The following is a 17666-nucleotide window of genomic DNA, read 5'->3' as shown; positions in this document are numbered from 1 at the left end:
TTCCTGGTTCAAATGCACACGTGAAAGTTTTCAAACTGAAGAATCTGGATACCATATAAATAAAGTTAGGTTTCCTTTGGCTGCTTGGTAACACATATTCAGTGTAGTGTGTTCCCCACTAATTCCAACCGAGGTGTTTACTTCTGCAAATGAAGACGATACCCAGAAGCAAAGGCATCCAAACTGACCCTCATGAAAATGCTGCCCTTAATTCCTCAGTTCTCCTGCAGCCTTCCTGAGACATTGTTACCTAGGTCAAAGTGATCAATATCCAAGAGGATACTGAAAAGCATTCCTGTGATCTAAAAGATCACATTTAGACTTCAGTTTGTCTGCACCTCTGAAAATAATTGGTATCAAACACCAACGAGCTTCTAGTACATATAAAGCTTGAATCTTCACTATTCCTATCCCTGGAAGTCATCCCTGCTGGTGCAAAGGATGCACAAATAAGTGATGCCATATGATGACATTAGACAGAAATTGCTTGGATATCAGTCTTGCATTTGCCTTGCACAAGTCGTTCCAGCAGTGCTCAAGTTTCCTAGAACCAGTACAGCTGCTCTATTAAGGAGCAAATCCCACCAGTCACATCAGGGACCGTACGGCTGTACTGCACCCTGGTGACAGTGTGATGTAGGAGCACGACACCAAACCTATGCAGAACAAGTGCCATTGAGATTATTTGGTGCTCATTCTGACCTTCCTCTCTGCTGCCTAGCAAGTGGGTGATTCAGCAGGGCAGAGCAAGGAGGTCAGGAAGATCTGTGGGCCTTACACGGGATCAGCTTGAGGCAGAGGGGCTTGTACCCCAGAGGGGTGGAAGAAAAACCAGATGGGCACATCCAGCATTGCATTTTGCTTCAGTTTTTCAACCCCAACCAGATCAGACAGGCTACAGAACACGGTGCTAGGGGATACAGGAAGGAGCTCACCTCCACAGTATTCGGTAAACCCTGATCTAGATGCTTAATAGGATCAGTGTCTGCTGGCACGACAAAGTTTCTCCCATCACTGGAGCTCCCTGGCTGGAACAAAAATGCTGTGTGGAAGCTGTGATGCGACACTGGCTGCAGTGACAAACTGCTGTTTCCTACATCAAAAAGACAGCCCTGAAATCCAGATGCATCACCTTCTAAATTTTGGACTACTTCCTATGCATCAAAGAAGAAGGGTGAGTTAGTCAGTGCTGAATTTAGGACGGTGCCATTCAGCAGGTGCCAGTACATGAGTCTCCGGGTTCTGAGCAGGCTGGAGTTCAGTATGGGCGGTGAACTCTATCCTCACCCATGGCCTGCATGAGGGCCAAGAGCTTCTGGGAGATACTTGGTCAGCCACAACTCCGGCCATTCCCTACTCTGAAAGTATCCGGTGCTCCTGAATACTAAAGACAACTGCATGACGATAACAAAAATCTTTCTTCCCTAACCAGTTGGATGACAAGTAAATGAACAAGATTATTTTTATCCCATGAAGGACAAGAATAATTCCTCTGGCACTATATCCTTGCAGGCAGCCAAACCAACACACTTCCTTTGGAGGCTGTTGCCATGGCATCTGTCCAATGTCTTCACAGCATCTTCCAGATTTCTGAGATCTAACGAGAAAGAAAGAGGAAAGGAGGCACTAGTTAAAAGACACAAGCAAGGTTGCTGGGAGAAATATGACCCAGTCCAGACTATAGGATGTATTCATACTGCTTGAGTTAATTAGGATTTTTTTTTTTTCTGTATGGCATTTCATCCATAGGACATTTGAGTTTTCTCTTTTCATTCTTTGGCAAGGAAGACATAACTGCCATAGAAATATTTTCATTAAGTCAGGGCAAAATACATTTTACCTAACTTCATCCACCTATGTGCCCAGCCTAAGGGGGCTGTCTAGGCTCCTGTTAGAATTAATGGAATGAGAATGTTCCTCCCAAGGATGATTTTTACAGCCTACTTCAGACACCTAAGATGGGATGATTTACCCTTTGGAACCATTTATCTCTCTCCTTTAACTACAGCGGGACTAAGTACCTGGATTTTCAGGTGAAGTAAAATGAATGTGACCAAAGACCTCTGCCTTAGGTGTTATTCCGGTGATACAAATTGCCAATCAAAATGAAAGAGCTGAGTGAACAGCCCGAGCCACACCCTTGTGTGTTTGGAAACAATGCAGCTAAGGTCAAAATGGCTTTTTGCCCCATCCCTCAACCTTAGCAGAGGTCAAAAGCCTCCCAGCACATAAATTAGTGCCAAAGGGATTCAGCAAGAGGCCATGCTCAGGAAACAAATGAGGATAAAATAACATTGAGACAATTGTACAAGGCTGCTTTGTCCAGGAGTGAAAATGTAGCAGACACAGCTCCACTGCTTTGGGATTGTGCCATGGGATGACCCCTTTTTCTGGATAATAAGCTCCATGTTACGGGCATTCAACTGTCCACATGTTCATTGTGGGAGGGTTCCTCACAGTTTGCTGGCATGTGGCAGGCCCAGACACCTGTACTTTGGAGTAACTGCATTTTTGGTCAGTGAACCAGAAGCAAAAGGAGATCAATCTAGCCTGCCAGATAAATACATACTTTACCAAGAGCTGTTAACACAAGGTTATATAATTCTACAATCAAGGATAAATAAACTGCCTTTATCATCAATTTCTGGCTTTGTTTGAGACGACAAGGTGTTGAACCAGTGATAAGACAAACACAAATTTCTTCAATTTGTACGTTATTCTCTCCAAATTAGTGCTTGTAAGATAAAATTGTATATAGATTGTGAGTCTACTGAAGATGCATGGTAGGCTGGCATGTGAGAATTTAAATGGTGCATCTGAATAAAAACCGATTTGGCATTAACGATGTCCATTGTGATGCTTTTGACTGCAGGCAGAAGGCCAGGTGGTGGGGAGGGTCCGGGGGGGACAGTGACAAGCAGAGAGCGCAGGAGGACCTGCCTATTTTAAAACTACGTATTACAGCCAAGAGTACCCTGTCCCTGAATTTCATTCATTAAAATAATTTTCACTGAAGGCGTAAGTAGGGCCAGGACTTGACTGTGTAGCCTGAAGCAGAGCTGTAGGCACCTCTGAATGCAGAGAAGCAGCATTAGAGTTAAAATGATGTGCCAGTAGGGCAGCTTAGGTGCACTGAACGTTTTATTTACCGGGCAGAGACACACCTACACACAGACACCCCTCAGCCGTTATTGCCAGGTGCAGCCGGACCGCAGCCTAGGACACACTGCGACACCCACTCACCAGTTTTGGTGTCTGCCACCGGGAACAACCGAGCTTCCCGGGCCCGGGCCCCCGAGGGTCTCACTCGGGACGCAGGCCGGCCTGTCCCAGCAGGCCAGGCCTGGCGGGAAGGGGCCGCGGCACGGAGAGAGGGTCAGGCACCGCTCGGGCCCAGATAGGCCGCAGCCGGGCGGGCGGGGCCGAACGCTGCCGTCGCGCCCCGGAAGTGCTTGTCGGGCCGTAGCGGAAGCGGGGCGGGGTTCGGCCTCTTTGGTGCTGGCGGCCGGCGAAGATGGTGAGAGCTGGGGCGCGGGTGTGGGGTATCCACTGGTATCCGCCGCCATCCGCCGCCCCGCGGGCTCCGGCGGGGCAGCCGGCCTCGTCTGAGACGCGGGGCGGCCCTGCGCTCTGCTGAGGCCGGGCTCGGCGGCGGGACGGTGCTACAGGGCGGCCACAGTGGGGCCGGGGCCTAGGCCTGGGCCTGGCGGGGAGGCCGCTGCTGAGCCGGGTGGGGTCGCGGGGCGCCTCCCTCGTTCCGGGCGGGGAGCCTGTGGCGGGGTGCGGGGCCGTGCTCCCGTCGGATGCCTCTGGGGTCTGCTTCGGGATGTCTGCTGTGCTTGCTGCGGTTCGGCCGGCGCCCTCCCCGTGGCTGAGGCAACAGTACGCATAACGTAGCAAGAGGGGCTTTGGTCACCAAAGCTCTTGTGGTGAGTGTGCGGCTTATCTACGCGAAGCAATCGCCTTTCTTCAGGAAAGAGTAGTTCAGTATTTATCAGTGCGGAGCTTGGTGGAGAGGAGAAGAGAGCCGGAGGTAATCGCTCGGTGCCTTCCTTTTATTTCAGCTCAGGGCGGCGGGAGGCATAAGGAAATGACTTGTAAAAATGGAGGCTACCCATAGGCGAAACTGAGTTGGTGTTTCAGAGTTCAGCGTGCCTCTGACGTGTTTATTGGACTTTGTGGATTTTTAGAGGAGCTAATTCTTCTCTAGTTACATAACTTGTAAGTGCTAGTGATATTTTTAACGTGCCATGTCTTGAAATGCTTTTCAGACGAAGGGTACATCGTCATTTGGTAAGCGACGAAATAAGACACACACCTTGTGTCGCCGATGTGGGTCCAAGGCATACCATCTGCAGAAATCTACCTGTGGGAAATGTGGTTACCCTGCTAAGCGTAAGAGAAAGTGTAAGTAACAGACTTTTAACTGACTTGAGTTAAAAACCTGTGCTCCTTTGTCTTCTTCAGTAGTCTTCCAACCAAGGTGAAATACTGTGTCATCTTGCAGTGCTTGGAGCTTTTTTCAAATTACTGCATATTCAACTGTATTTTAACTAACATGCAGTATTACTACATGGAAACTGACTTAATTTATAATGATTGTTTTTTCTTCTGTCAGATTGAATAATTGTGCTATACAAATGTAATCTGCAACTTGATTATGTGGTACAGATGAGTAACAGTAACTTGTATGTTTTAGATAACTGGAGTGCAAAGGCTAAAAGACGCAACACCACTGGTACTGGTCGCATGAGGCACCTGAAAAAGGTCTACCGTCGATTCAGGTATAACACTTTATTACAAACCAGTGTGGTGAATCCCGCATAGATATCACTTAATTATAAAATTCATCATTCAAAGTTAGCATTTTTATTTATCTAGTATACTTTTATATATTTAGTGTGGTATGGTCTTCTTAAAGAAGACCATATCATTAAATAAATGATGCCTTATATAACTGGCTGCGTATTCTTTTCAGGATAACAAAACTCACTCCCTGTTAGTGCACAGGGTGTATAACAAACTCTGATGTTTCTATTAGGTGTACGTAGTACAGAACATAGAGGTTATGGTAGTAAGTGCCCACGTTTTAAAAGATATGGTTTGTGTAGTATTGCCTCCATTTGTGAGTCAATTAAATTGTCAGTTGTGCTGAAGTGTGCGTTTTTCTAAGAGACAAGTCTTGAAATGCATTCCAGTCCCTTCTGCCCACAAAAAAGAACTCAGGACTGGAATGACTTCAGTAGTCACTCTTAGTTGGAGTTCAGTTAGCAGTAAGTACTTATAACATCAGATTCTGAGTTACAGGTTTCTAAAACTTGTTACAGAGCTTTGAATTGTAAGGTAATGGTGGGGATAGTGTACTGTTAGAATCTTTAAGAAATTATTTTGTTTGAGCTCTGTAGCTTCTGGCCTAATAGACAAGAAAGGTGGATGAAAAATACAAAGTAATTCAAGAGTCTTGTCGTAAAAATGTAGATTGGATTTAATAGTGAAAAGTAGGAGTCTCTTAAATCCCAAGTCTGCGTAGTTGAGATCCAGTGATCTGTTCTGGTGAGCAGAGTCTTTTTCAGCAGCAGTCACAAAATGCTTTGCAGTGTGCAGCTGTAGCCTGCTTTCCACTGGCTGCTGCTGAAGTAGAAATGTCATCTCCCAAAGCAAGCTTGGGGCCAACTCTTCTTTTGTCATGCCTGTCTTAATCTCTAGTTGGAGGATTAGAGGATTTCTGTAAGAAACTGACTTGCCCTTCACAAATGTGAAGTCTTTTGCTGAGTTGCTTAGTAGGTACGCAAAGCAAGACATTCCTTCAGCAGATGTGCTAAGCAGTCTTGCAGTGTTCACTCAGTTTCTGAAATCTTCCTGTTTGAAGAAGTCAAATTTACTTTAGCAGAAGAGAGTGAAAACCATACTGTGTATTCCAAACACTTGTTAACAAGATGTTTCTTATTAAAAATGTCTGAACATATGAACTCCATAGTGATTTCAGTGCATTACTGAGACAAGCTGAAAAAAAGCTGGTGAACTTGATCTGTAAAATTACATTTTAGAAAATAACCTGGAATCATCCTTTCAAAAAGTGGTAACTGTATTTCTACTTGTAGGAATGGATTCCGTGAGGGAACCACACCGAAGCCCAAGAGAGCAGCTGTTGCAGCCTCCAGTTCATCATAAAGACTCATCTATTTGTTAAAATAAAATGGTCTTCTCCAGAAAATCTGTTTCCTTTTATACATGTTTTACTTCCGTGAAATGCAGAAAGTACATACGTTTGCACACAATCTTTTGATGGTATGCATTGAAGTGAGTTACTAAAAACAATCCTTTAATTGACTCTTTATTTCATAGCACCTCTGCCTTGAAAAGGACCGTTATCTCTCTGCTGAACTTGCGGCTAGTATGTGTTACTCAAAAGAACTGGCCTGCAAGGGAAATGGGATATTGGCACTGTGGACTTGGCCTGCTTGCCTCTGAGCTTCATTGTGCCCTAACATGGAGCATCACAATTTATCTCAAAGATAGTAACTTGCTGGGGGGCAGTAGTTAAAGAGGGATTCCCAGTCTTTGCCTTTTTTCACTGCTCTGCCGTGCTGAAAGGCCTGCAAAAGCATTGCTTCATTCAGTGGGTCGTTGCTTCCTGGGCAAAAAGAAACTCCCAAGCCCAGAGCACGCACACTGCCAGACAGGGGGATTGGAGATCTGCTCTAGTTGGGCAGAAGTTGCCCAAAGGGTCCAGGGAGGCCAGTGTGGAACGGTGGCACATGAAAAGGTCTGAGTTAACTATGCCAGGTGTAAACGATAAATGGTGGGTAGTATGACACATAAGTAAGGTACTTGGGGATACATAGGAATTACGGATTGATGGCTGATGAATTTGCACCCGATGTGGTGTGTTACTGGGCTACTCGGTTGGCTTTCAAACTCAGCTTTAAAGAAGTGATTGTAAGATGCTGTGTTGGAAGTTTGGGGAATTGTAGCCATTACTGCAAAGGTTTAGGTGATTTTCAGATGCCTTCAAGAGAAAATGCTAAAAAAACAAAAATGTGATGCTTTAAGCTTCTGAGGCTCATCTTACTGTGATTCCTTTGGTTTCATCGTGAACTTCCAGAAGCAGCACACTGCTTTGTCAGCAGTGAAGGATCAGCAATTAATATATCGACTTATGCAAATCACTGAGGAAACAGCCAGGTTTGAAATTGGAGTATGCCTGACTGTGCTTTTAGGTTTTTAACCAAAGTGCTGTTAATGCTTTTAGGTACTTGAGTGTATCTACTTGGCTGTTTCTAAACAAAATGAGAAATCTTTCCCTGCTGTTCTGTTAGCATGTCACAAACACAGTGTACTCAATCTGCTTTCAACTGATCCTTCTGAAAGGGTGTGAAAGTAGGTGGTGGTGAAGCTGTTAAAACATGCTTTACACATACTATGCATCCATGTATTCTCGGGGCTCAGGACTGCATCTGAAGTGTGTTTTTTGGTGAAACTGGGAAACGCTTAAATGTAGGGGGAAGTAATCATAAATGCATCCTTTTGTTACTCTCAGAGTGAGAATAACCCTTCAGAGCAACTTAAAACAGGTCTGCAAGGCTCTAGGGGTGTGTTGAGTAATGGAACAGTTGGACAGGTATGGCAGGTATTCAGACTATGGGTGGGAATGAAAGCCTTTGCTTTGCAGTCTTGCGTGATCTGTGTATAGTGTGGGATCTTCTGAGCAGCCTGTTACCTGCAAACATGGTACGATACTGCAAAGGCAAGTGCTTAGCTATTTGCTGCTGCTACCTATTAGCTCTTCAGCGTGGATTATGCCCCTGAGAAATGAGGGTTTGTATAGTATGCAACATATCAAGGTAACAGTGACTGAAACTCACAGTGGCTTGCAGTAACTTTGTGTCCTGGTTTTGGCAGGGATAGAGTTAACTTATTTCTGACAGCTGGTTAGTGCTGTGTTTTGGATTTAGGATGACAATAATGTTTTTAGCTGTTGCCAAGTAGTCAAGGATTTTTTAACTTCTCATGCTGCCCTGCTAACGAGATGGCAGGGGGTGCCCAAGAAGCTGGGAGGGGACACAGCCAGGACAGCTGACCCAAACTGACCAAAGAGATATTCCATGCCATAGGACATCATGTTCCATTTATAACTGGGCAGCTGGGGGTCTTGCGTGGCAGCCAGGGGTCTTGTGCAACATTGACTTCAGTGTGATGGTGTTTGTCTTCCCAAGTCACTGTTAAGTGTGATGGAGCCCTGCTCTCCTGGAGATGGCTGAACCCCTGCCTGCCCGTGGGAAGTGGGGAATGAATCCCTTGTCTTGCTTCACTTGTGCGTGTGGGCTGGGAGGCTGGGCAGCTGCGGGTCTTGTGTAGCATTGACTTTGGGTCGGAAGTTGTGCTGTTCATCACTTGTTTTGTATATTATTATTATTATTATTATTATTACTACTGTTTGTTTGTTTGTTTGTTTGTTTTTCCTATTAAACTGTTTTTATCTCAACCCATGAGCTCTCTCACTCTTCCAATTCTCTCCCCTGTCCCGCCAGGGCGGGGAGTGAGCAAGTGGCTGTGTGGGGCTGAGCTGCTGGCTGGGGTTAAACCATGACACTTCGAAAACTTACAAACTTCATTTCAAGGGGAATTTTACCTACCACAAGAATGAATGTTGCATGCACAGTCTAATATGTTTGATTTTTGTATTCTGAGATGGATACATATGGCATAGTTAGGTGGTATAGTGTAAATTACATCAGAAATTATTACATATTTTTCAGTGTAGCAAGTCTCACTTTTTAGACAAAAGTGTTTCAGATTGAGGTTTCTCAAAGGCAGAGAGGTGTTCAGGTGACTGCAGTGGTGGAAGATTGGTCAGCTTTGGCATGTCTAGCTCTCAAATTGCAACTGCATGCCAGAGTTTAAAAAGAAAAGAGGATTCTTGTCGTCTTGAGGGTCGAAAGTTTTTTTCAGTCTCAAACTTGTAAGCAGGGATTCTGCTTATTTCATCCGTGTTAGTTCATACTGAAAGGATGACAAGACCTAACACAGCTGTTAATGCATAGGGAGCCACAGGTATCAGGGAACTAACCAATTCCTCAAAGGTAATTTAGACTTCTAGTAGTTGTACATCCTGCAAAGACATGTAAATAACAGTACCTGTTTTTTAGATAGGTTGTGTGTGTGAACTGGCAAACCCAATAGGGTGAATGAACTACAGCTCCATCAGTGTGAGACTGTTCACTTCAGAGCAGTAAGAGCTGGACAAGGTGTTTCACACTTTCTGACCCCCAGCTTTTTCTACCATCCTGTGTGCTAGCATAAAGTGGTGCTAATTTTACTTTACCTATAAATTAAGATTACCTCCTCTGTTGTTATATTGTGAGGATAGTATTGAGACCAGTCTAGTTACTTTTTCCCCAATGACACAAGCAAACAACACCCGCTAGATTATTGTGACCCCTGGAAAGGGGAGAGGTGGTCCTAACATGTCATGAGATGCTCTATGAGGAAAATGTTGGGGGAAGAAGGGTGTTAGTCACTTTTCCTCATGGTTTTACGTGAAAAAGGTTAATTGATTGATGACAATGATTTGAAGCCCTCTCTTAAGTTACTTTCCTATACATAGCCGTAACTACTACACTAGATTCTTAAACTTCTCTGCTCTATTAATTCTATTGATTCAGAGCCCTAAATGAGAACCTTTGAGGTCTTGGCCTCAGGCTACAAATGTGAAGAATTCTTTACTGAAAATATCAAATAACTTGATTAAGTGACGCTATTTGTCTTACTCAGAATGTGTATAAAAGTCTCCCACCTCATGGGACAGTTGGCATAAGCTGCATCCATAAAAACATGTAGATAAAGCACGGTAAATTCCAACATAAATAAATTTTTGGGTATTTCATGAGGTAAACAGGTAATGAACATGTTAAGGCAGCAGCCTTTGATACAGGTTGTGGGCAAATTGGCAAAAATCTGCAATTTGTTCATGGAAATAAAGTTGTATTTCTTGACTAATGGGGAGATCAATGTTCTAGTGCTTTCCAGAGAGCACTCCTTTCTTAGTGTTGTTACCTCTAGGGTGCCAGCAAACTGGGGACTATGCTTTCTGATAAGGTATTTCATATGTAGGTAATAGAGATCTTGTATTTATGTATAGGGAAAGATGCTAGAGGGCAAAGGATAGAGTTTTCTAATTGCAGCAAAGGTGGGATAAATAATGCATTTAATCCTGGGTTTTTTTCTTATGGTAAACTTCCCTAATGATCCTCTAATGGTGTATATGCAAAATAATAATTAGCTGAACTTACTACAGATCTTTGTCTCTTTTACTGCTATTGGTAAACTGTAGTATGTAAAGGGACTTATGTACTGTCATCATGGCGCAAGGTATAGTATGTTGCCTAATGTACCAGCAAATACCACTGCAACTGTTCCAAGGGATCGCTGTTGCAGTTGTTGCAATACTGCTCCAAAGCAGAAAAATATTACCAGCTAGGAGTTACAAAAGAGGAATCGAGGCTAAGATTTTTGGTATGCCACATCTTCAAGAACAGGACAGGTATTTGAAAGCACATCTGAAATCCCTGTATTAACAGTCTCCCACTTCCACCTGTAATGAGGAAAGACCATAGAAGAAACACACAAGAACACATTAGCACATGAAAGCTCACACACTTTGCAATAGAACAATGAATCAAAAATTATGAAAATCCATATGCACCTTCTAGAGAGTATGAAGAGGAGAATCATAATGAAACAAAAGGGAATGGACCCGTTAAAACAGAAAGCATGTTGCCTAATGGGTGATGTTCCAAGGAGAAAATGGTGAATAAAGAGAATCATGGTCACTAACCATTTCCCCTTGGATCATGGGGGCTTCATTCTGCTCCCGGTCCCTGTCTTCCAGCTCAGGGGGCTGGGTACCCTGCGAACAACTGGTCTTACTGCTAAAGACTAAGGCAAAGAAGGCATGAAGTACCTCAGCGTGTTCCTCATCCTTTGTCACTATGTTTCCCCCTGCAGTCAATAAAGGATGGAGATTCTCCTTGGTCCTCCTTTGGTGGCTAATGTATTTATAGAAACATTTTTTATTGTCTTTTACAACAGTAGCCAGATTAAGTTCTAAGGGCTCTGGCCCTTCTCATTTTCTCCCTGCATAACAACATCCTTGTAGTTGCCTGCCTCTTCTTCCAAAGGTCATAATCTTTTTTCTCCTGAGTTCCAGCCAAAGCTCTCTGTTCAGCAAGGCCGGTCCTTTTCCCCACCAGCTGATCTTTCAGCACATGGGGACAGCCTGCTCCTGCACCTTAAAGATTTCCTTCTTGAAGAATGCCCAGCCTTCCTGGACTCCTTTGCCCTTCAGGACTGCCTCCCAAGGGACTCTGTCAGCCAGCCTCCTAAACAGGCCAAAGTCTGCCCACCAGAAGCCCAAGGCAGGAGTTCTGCTGACCCCTGCTCCTTACTTCTCTGAGAACTGAAAACTTTATCAATTCATGATCGCTGTGCCCAAATGGCCTCCAATCATCACATCACCTACAAGTCCTCTGTTCACAAACAACAGGTCCAGTGGGTCACCTTCCCTAGTTGGCTCCCTCACCAGCTGCGTCAGGAAGTTCTCTTGCATGCACTCCAGGAACCTCCTAGACTGTTTCCTCTCTGCTGTATTGTATTTCCAGCAGGCATCTGGTAAGTTGAAGTCCCCCATGAGAAGAAGGGCTAGTGATTGTGAGACTTCTCCCAACTGCCTATGGAATACTTCCTCCGCATCTTCATCCTGGTTGGGTGGCCTGTAGCAGACTCTCACCATGATATCTGCCTTGTTGGCCTTTCCCCAATTCTTACACATAAACACTCAACCCTATTGTCACCATCATAAAGCTCTAGACAATGTCAAAAACACTTCCTAACATACAGGGCTCTCCCATCTCCTCTCCTTCCTTGCCCATCCCTTCTGAAGAGTTTATAGCCATCCATTGCAGCATTCCAGTTGTGTGAGTCATCCCACCATGTTTCTATGATGGCAACTATATCATAGTTTCCCGCTGCACAATGGCTTCAAGCTCCTCCTGTTTGTTGGCCATGTTGCATGCATTGGTATAGATGCACTTCAGTTGGGTTATTGATCCTGCCACCTTGTTTGGGGGAGAAGTCCTAATTCCTGTGTGACTGTTCTCAGGTGCTTCCATGGTTTCTAACACACCAACAACCCTTGCGTCTTTTCTGCTGCATGGATTTCTATCCCTTACCCCACCGAGATGGCTAAGGTGCGGTGCATATTAGTACAGAGACATTTCAAATGTGCTCCAGTGTACTCAGCACATCCTGGAGCAGACTGAAGAATGTCACTAGCACACTGTCCCTCAAACATTGGTGTGCTGCCCCACAGCTTATCACTAGTGAGCCTAGTTTTATCCCTTTTCCCCTTCAAATCCAGTTTAAAGCTCTTTCAATGAGCCCTGCTAACTATTTTTCACACTTTGAGACAGGTGTACCCCATCTGTCACCAGCAGGCCTAGTGTCATGTAGACCAACCCATGATCAAAAAGCCCAAAATTCTGCTGGTGACACCAGTCTTGGAGCCAGGTATTGATCTGCTGGGTCTTTCTGTTTCTTTCAACATAATTCCCAGCTGCCGGCTGGGGCTAAACCACGACAGTAACACACTTTGTTTACTGCTGCATAATGAAAACCAAAGCCCACCTGTGGCAGGAGCCAGAGTCTGCCTTAGAATGTATTCAGAAATGCTGAAATCAGGATTCTTTCTATAACATGAGAATTTCAACAGCCTGAAACTGCAGCAGGAACTATTATTTCTTCCTGTAACTTCCATTTACTGACAAGCCAAACACCAAATTGTAGTAAGGAGGTTCTTGCTTGGTGAATACAAACTGTCACTTGATGCTTTCACTGACTCAGGATGTTTATATACAGAAAGCCCAGAAAAGCTTTTGTCATATTAAAATAGCAATAATGATAATGATAAGACCCTTAATCCTTGTGATACCTATGGTGCATACTGATATAGCCCAAATTCCCAATAAGCTTAGACTAAAAGTAGTTCTGAAATCATAATGAACTCCCTTCAGCTGTCTTGTACAGCAGCATCTTCTCCTTCAGGATACATAGTAGAGAGAATGTGTTTAGCACAATGCATTCAGACTTAATTACAGAGAGATCCTTCTCTTTTCTTGATCAACCTGTTAACAAGCTGTGTTTGCCAGACGGCGTGGCTATATTGCTCCTTAGTGTTTCTTTTTACTTGTAGCATGCCGCTAGCTTACCTTATTTCCAGGGGAAAAGAATGATTTCGATCTGATCCCTTCCAAAAAGGCAAGGCCAAATGTCTCGGTGCCTTGCAAGTGAAATGTTTTTCTCTTGTGGCAGGCCTATGCAAATTATGCCCTTCTAGGACTGCTCAAATTTCCTAGATGAGACCCATCCTACAGCTGAGATCACAGTGTACCCTGGGAGCGGCAGAGAGTATAAAAGACAGCAAGAAGTAGCTGGCGCTGACAGGAGATTCTGTTATTAGACCTGGGTAACTGGGCCAGTGAAATTAAATTACAACCTGCTGCTGGGCACAAAGGCATCAGGCATCATGCAATGTCTAGATGTGAGGCTACAGGGTCACAGCTTGTTATTTGGGTCCACCTTCATACCATTGATGCAGATAAATGTAAGAGGCCAAGTTTTGACTATCAGGCAGGTGGCTGGGATTCAAGACCCTTCATTCCTTGAAACACTGTCAATTCCACTTGTGAAAACAGGGATACACAGAAATCCAAAGTCTTAGTGCCCAAACAAGGAGTAGAGAGGAAGTACTCAGATATGTGAAACAGAGGTGCAGAAGAGCACACAGTTCAGACTGATGGGATCTAAACAGTGCATACAGATAGGGTTCAATGCACCTCAGGAAATACCAGAAGGGAAATAAAAAGAACAATTGCAATAAATAAAGAAATCAAATTAGATTGCTAATGTCAGTTGACTGTCACATGCAAAATTAAATGATGGATTAAGAGCAAAACTTACAGGTGCTTGCACATCCATGCATGAAGCCTGAATAATAAGTTAAGGGGGCTGAAGTGGTTCCCCTCAGGGACAACCCTGATACAATGGACATCTCAGAGAGTTGGGATATGGAGGATCAAAGGGATTCAATGTTACTTGGCTACCAGTTTCATAGGAATTATGTGATAAGGTGTTTAGGGTGCAGAATGGCACACTGTGTGAAAGATTCTGAAGGCAGCAAGAGCATGAAAGCATTACAGAAAAGAAAAGCATCACAGGACATGCAGGTGGAAATCACAGATCATCAATAAAAAGGTTGTACCACTGACCTCCTTGATCAGGAAGGAGAGAGTGATCAAGAAGTGTGTAAGAATTAGTGGAGCTGTGAATTTTGGACAGATAGTAATAGGGGTATTCCTACTACTGGGTCAATGACTTCTCAAGAATGAAATGCTGAGACATCATCTCTGGATGCAATAAACGACAGCTTCCTAAGACAACTAGTCCTAGAGCCCACAGGAAAAGAGGCCAGACAGGGTTTGGTCTGGAGCAGTGCATTATGTGCATGTAATTTAAGAGGTTTTGACAATAATTTGGACACTACCTGCTAAAGAAACCATAGCAAAGCAAGCTTAAATATAATTTTGGCCACAGTTTACTCTCTTTTGACCCAAAATCTCATGTTAAATAACTTGAAATGTCATGACTGAAACCGCAGGTAAAGCACACTCTTTAAAAAAAAGCATTATTAATACAGCCTTCTAGACCAGAAAAATCAGTAAGCTGTATACAGATATATAATAACCATATATGCTACCACACAGTGTACTTGCAGCTTTAATACAGGCATTTCAGAGTTTCAGGTTGCAAGATCTCATTTGTGTCTTGGTTGGTTGAAGTGCTGAGGTGGATGGCTGGTAGGGAATGCTAAATGAAGTCTCCTGTTGTTACAGCTGTCAGAGTGTGGTTTTGGGTAACCTCTCTAAGCAACCCATGCCAAGGTACAGGAGGCAGGGAAGTTGCCAGCATTGCTCCCTTGCATTGCAGGGCAGATGAGAGGGCTTGCCATGCTGTGGCTGTCCTGTGAACAGTCTCAAGTTGAACACTTCACTAACCTTACAATTGCTAGGCAAACAGAAATCCTGAACAATTTATTTTGCCTGATTACTTTCAGTGATTGTATTTTACTAAACTATTAATTTGCAACTGGATAATCTCTCTCTCCTGCATTCCTAATAGTTTTATTGTGAGAATAGCCATAAAGGCTAGTAAAGCTCTCTGGTGGCTCCATTTCAGTGGCTCATCAGATGGAAATAGCCCTGTGCATTGAAGGTGAATATTTGAATAAGACGGGCCAGAAATCTAAACTCATTCTTCATTAGCCCTCTGGAAATTGTGCAGTTTTCCTCTTTTATGACAGTCAGAGGTCACTGGATGGCACTAAGGTTACTGTAATGCTCACAAACACATTCTAACAAGCCTCAAACTTTGATTTTAGGAGTACTGAAAAATTGTCTGGGGCACCGGCACTCTTAGTAATACTGAGACTTTTCCTGCACTTTTCCTGCCTCTGAGTTCTTTTATTGAATAATAATTAGATCTAGGGGGCTGGGATCTCTTGGGGACCAGCCCGAGCCCCAGCTGCCAGCCCAGCTGTGATTCGGTCGCCCCTGAGGCAGCCTCCCAGTGTCACTGATGGCGGGGTGGCTTCTTGTGCGGCTGGGAGGAGTCCTCAGGGTGGCCGGCCCTCCTCTTCGGGGCGCGGCGGGGCCTCTGGAGGGACCGTTGGCCGCCCTGGCTGGGTGTGGAGGGCCCGGGCACAGCCGCCTCTGGCTCCTGCTGCAGCTCTTCTTGCTCCCTGTGGGTGGGAACGGGGGCGTTGGGGGAGCTGCTGGGATCCCCCCGAAGGGCTGGGCTGGGGGTGGAAGACCCCCCTCGGGAGGCAGCGGCGCCGGGAGCCACCTCGTGGCTGCCTTCCCGCCCCCCAGCAGTACGGGTGTCCTCGAGGCCCATCCAACGTCGGGCCTCCCCGCTGCAGCGGCACACGGTGGTGTCAACAAGCTGGTGGACGAAGCTCCTCGTGTGCCTGCCCAGGGAGCCCTGCAGCAGCTGGATCAGAGCCTCCTCATCCAGGCCGAAGTAACGCAGGCTGGACAGGATGAGGCTCTGCGCTGCCGCTGCTTCCTGGGCATCCTCAAAGAGCTGCCCCAGCTCCTGATGCAGCCAGGGCAGCAGGGGATGGAGGACAGCGGGGTAGACACGGAAGATTGATGCCCAGACGTAGGCATAGAAGCCACCCACGGGAGCCATGGCCAGCGGCCTCGCAGATGGTGGCTGGGGTGCTGCAGGCTGATGGAGGCTGTGGGCAGCTGGGTGTCCGTGAGCTCCTCCTATCTGGCGGACGACGACTGATGGAGCTGCAGGTGGTGGGAGGATGTATTCCTCAAAGTCGTCGTCCCCCCGCACCGAGTGCAAGATGGACTTCACCCTCCTCTTGCAGAGGGGGCACTCGGGCTTGCTCTCAGCCCACCGCATGATGCATGGGTAGCAGAATTGGTGGAGGCATGGCAGGACGTAGCTGGCCTCCTCCCAGCTGTCCAGACATATTGGACAGCGGTCTTCCAGCTTCCTGGCCATGCTCCCCACGCGCTGCGGTGGGCTGGGGGGAGCTGGGGATGTTGAGCCGCTCCCTCTCACGGGCGCTGCAGCAGCGGGTGTCACGCTAGAAAAGGAAGAGAGGCCACAGTCATTCGCTGGTCCACAGAGAGGTGGAAGAAATGTCCAGGCCCCTCAAGAAGGAAACCCTCCCAGCTCCCCAGGTGACGTTGCCCTGCACAGCTCACCTCAGCTGCTGCGAGCGCACCTCCTGGGTGCCCGGGCTGCCTGAACCAGGCAGGGCCGGGGAAAATCCTTCAATGGCTCTGGGGCCGGGCACTGAGAGTTGCAGTGAAGAACTCCCTGAGCACGACCTCAGCTCCAGCAACAGCCTCGCTCAACACTCCAGCCTCGCGTACTCGCTCAGCTGGAGCGCAGGCATGAGCCAGCTGGTTGAGACTAGGCGCCCGGATATAAGCAGCGAGGGACGCGTGGTCACAATCCATCGCTCGGGGCTGTCATAGTCCATGGCTTGGAGATGTTGCAGTCCATCCCTCAGTGACATCAGAACCCATCACTCAGTCACGTCACTGTTCATTGTTTGTTCTGCCTGGAGGGGATCTCATTCTACCTGGACGGGAAGCAAAGTGTATGGCTGCCTCCAGCCCCAAGCCCTAGGTGTCCATTTGCCAAAGGTGGCTGCACTACCCACACCCTGTGGAGACACCACATGACAGTCCCTTTTCCAGAATAGAACCATAGAATCATGGTCACTAAAGTTACCATAATGCTCACAAACACATTCTAACAAGCCTCACACTTTGATTTTAGGAGTACTGAAAAATTGTCTGGGGCACTGAATTTGGGCTCTTTGCTTGCACAGGTGTGAGGTGGGTTGCCTCAGCTCTTGCAGTTCAAACAATGCTTCTCCCCTCATACAAACTGGTTTTGTCTTCCCTGCTGTGGGAGCACTTCCAGCTAACAGTAAATGCTCGCTGGAGCTCTCCACACACGCGCATATGGATCCTCAAACTTGCTGAGAGTGCGTGCCATCCCATCAGTCTGGTGGGTAAAGA

General features: G+C 46.0%; 1 protein-coding gene and 1 non-coding gene across 2 annotated transcripts; both read left to right on the top strand.

The window, feature by feature from the left end:
• Positions 1-3388: 3388 nt before the first annotated feature.
• On the top strand, positions 3389-6214 carry RPL37 (ribosomal protein L37). The gene is made up of 4 exons (XM_054810283.1): positions 3389-3517; positions 4272-4407; positions 4700-4784; positions 6102-6214. The coding sequence occupies exons 1-4, from the start codon at positions 3515-3517 to the stop codon at positions 6169-6171; spliced, it is 294 nt and encodes a 97-aa protein (XP_054666258.1). The 5' UTR covers positions 3389-3514; the 3' UTR covers positions 6172-6214.
• Positions 5923-6005, top strand: LOC129199995 (small nucleolar RNA SNORD72). Its single transcript, XR_008574787.1, has one exon. It is a non-coding gene; the product is annotated as a small nucleolar RNA SNORD72 (small nucleolar RNA).
• Positions 6215-17666: the final 11452 nt, after the last annotated feature.

This window comes from Grus americana, chromosome Z (genome assembly GCF_028858705.1).
Source record: "Grus americana isolate bGruAme1 chromosome Z, bGruAme1.mat, whole genome shotgun sequence".
Taxonomy (NCBI): domain Eukaryota; kingdom Metazoa; phylum Chordata; class Aves; order Gruiformes; family Gruidae; genus Grus; species Grus americana.
This window is presented reverse-complemented; position numbering and strand designations above follow the sequence as displayed.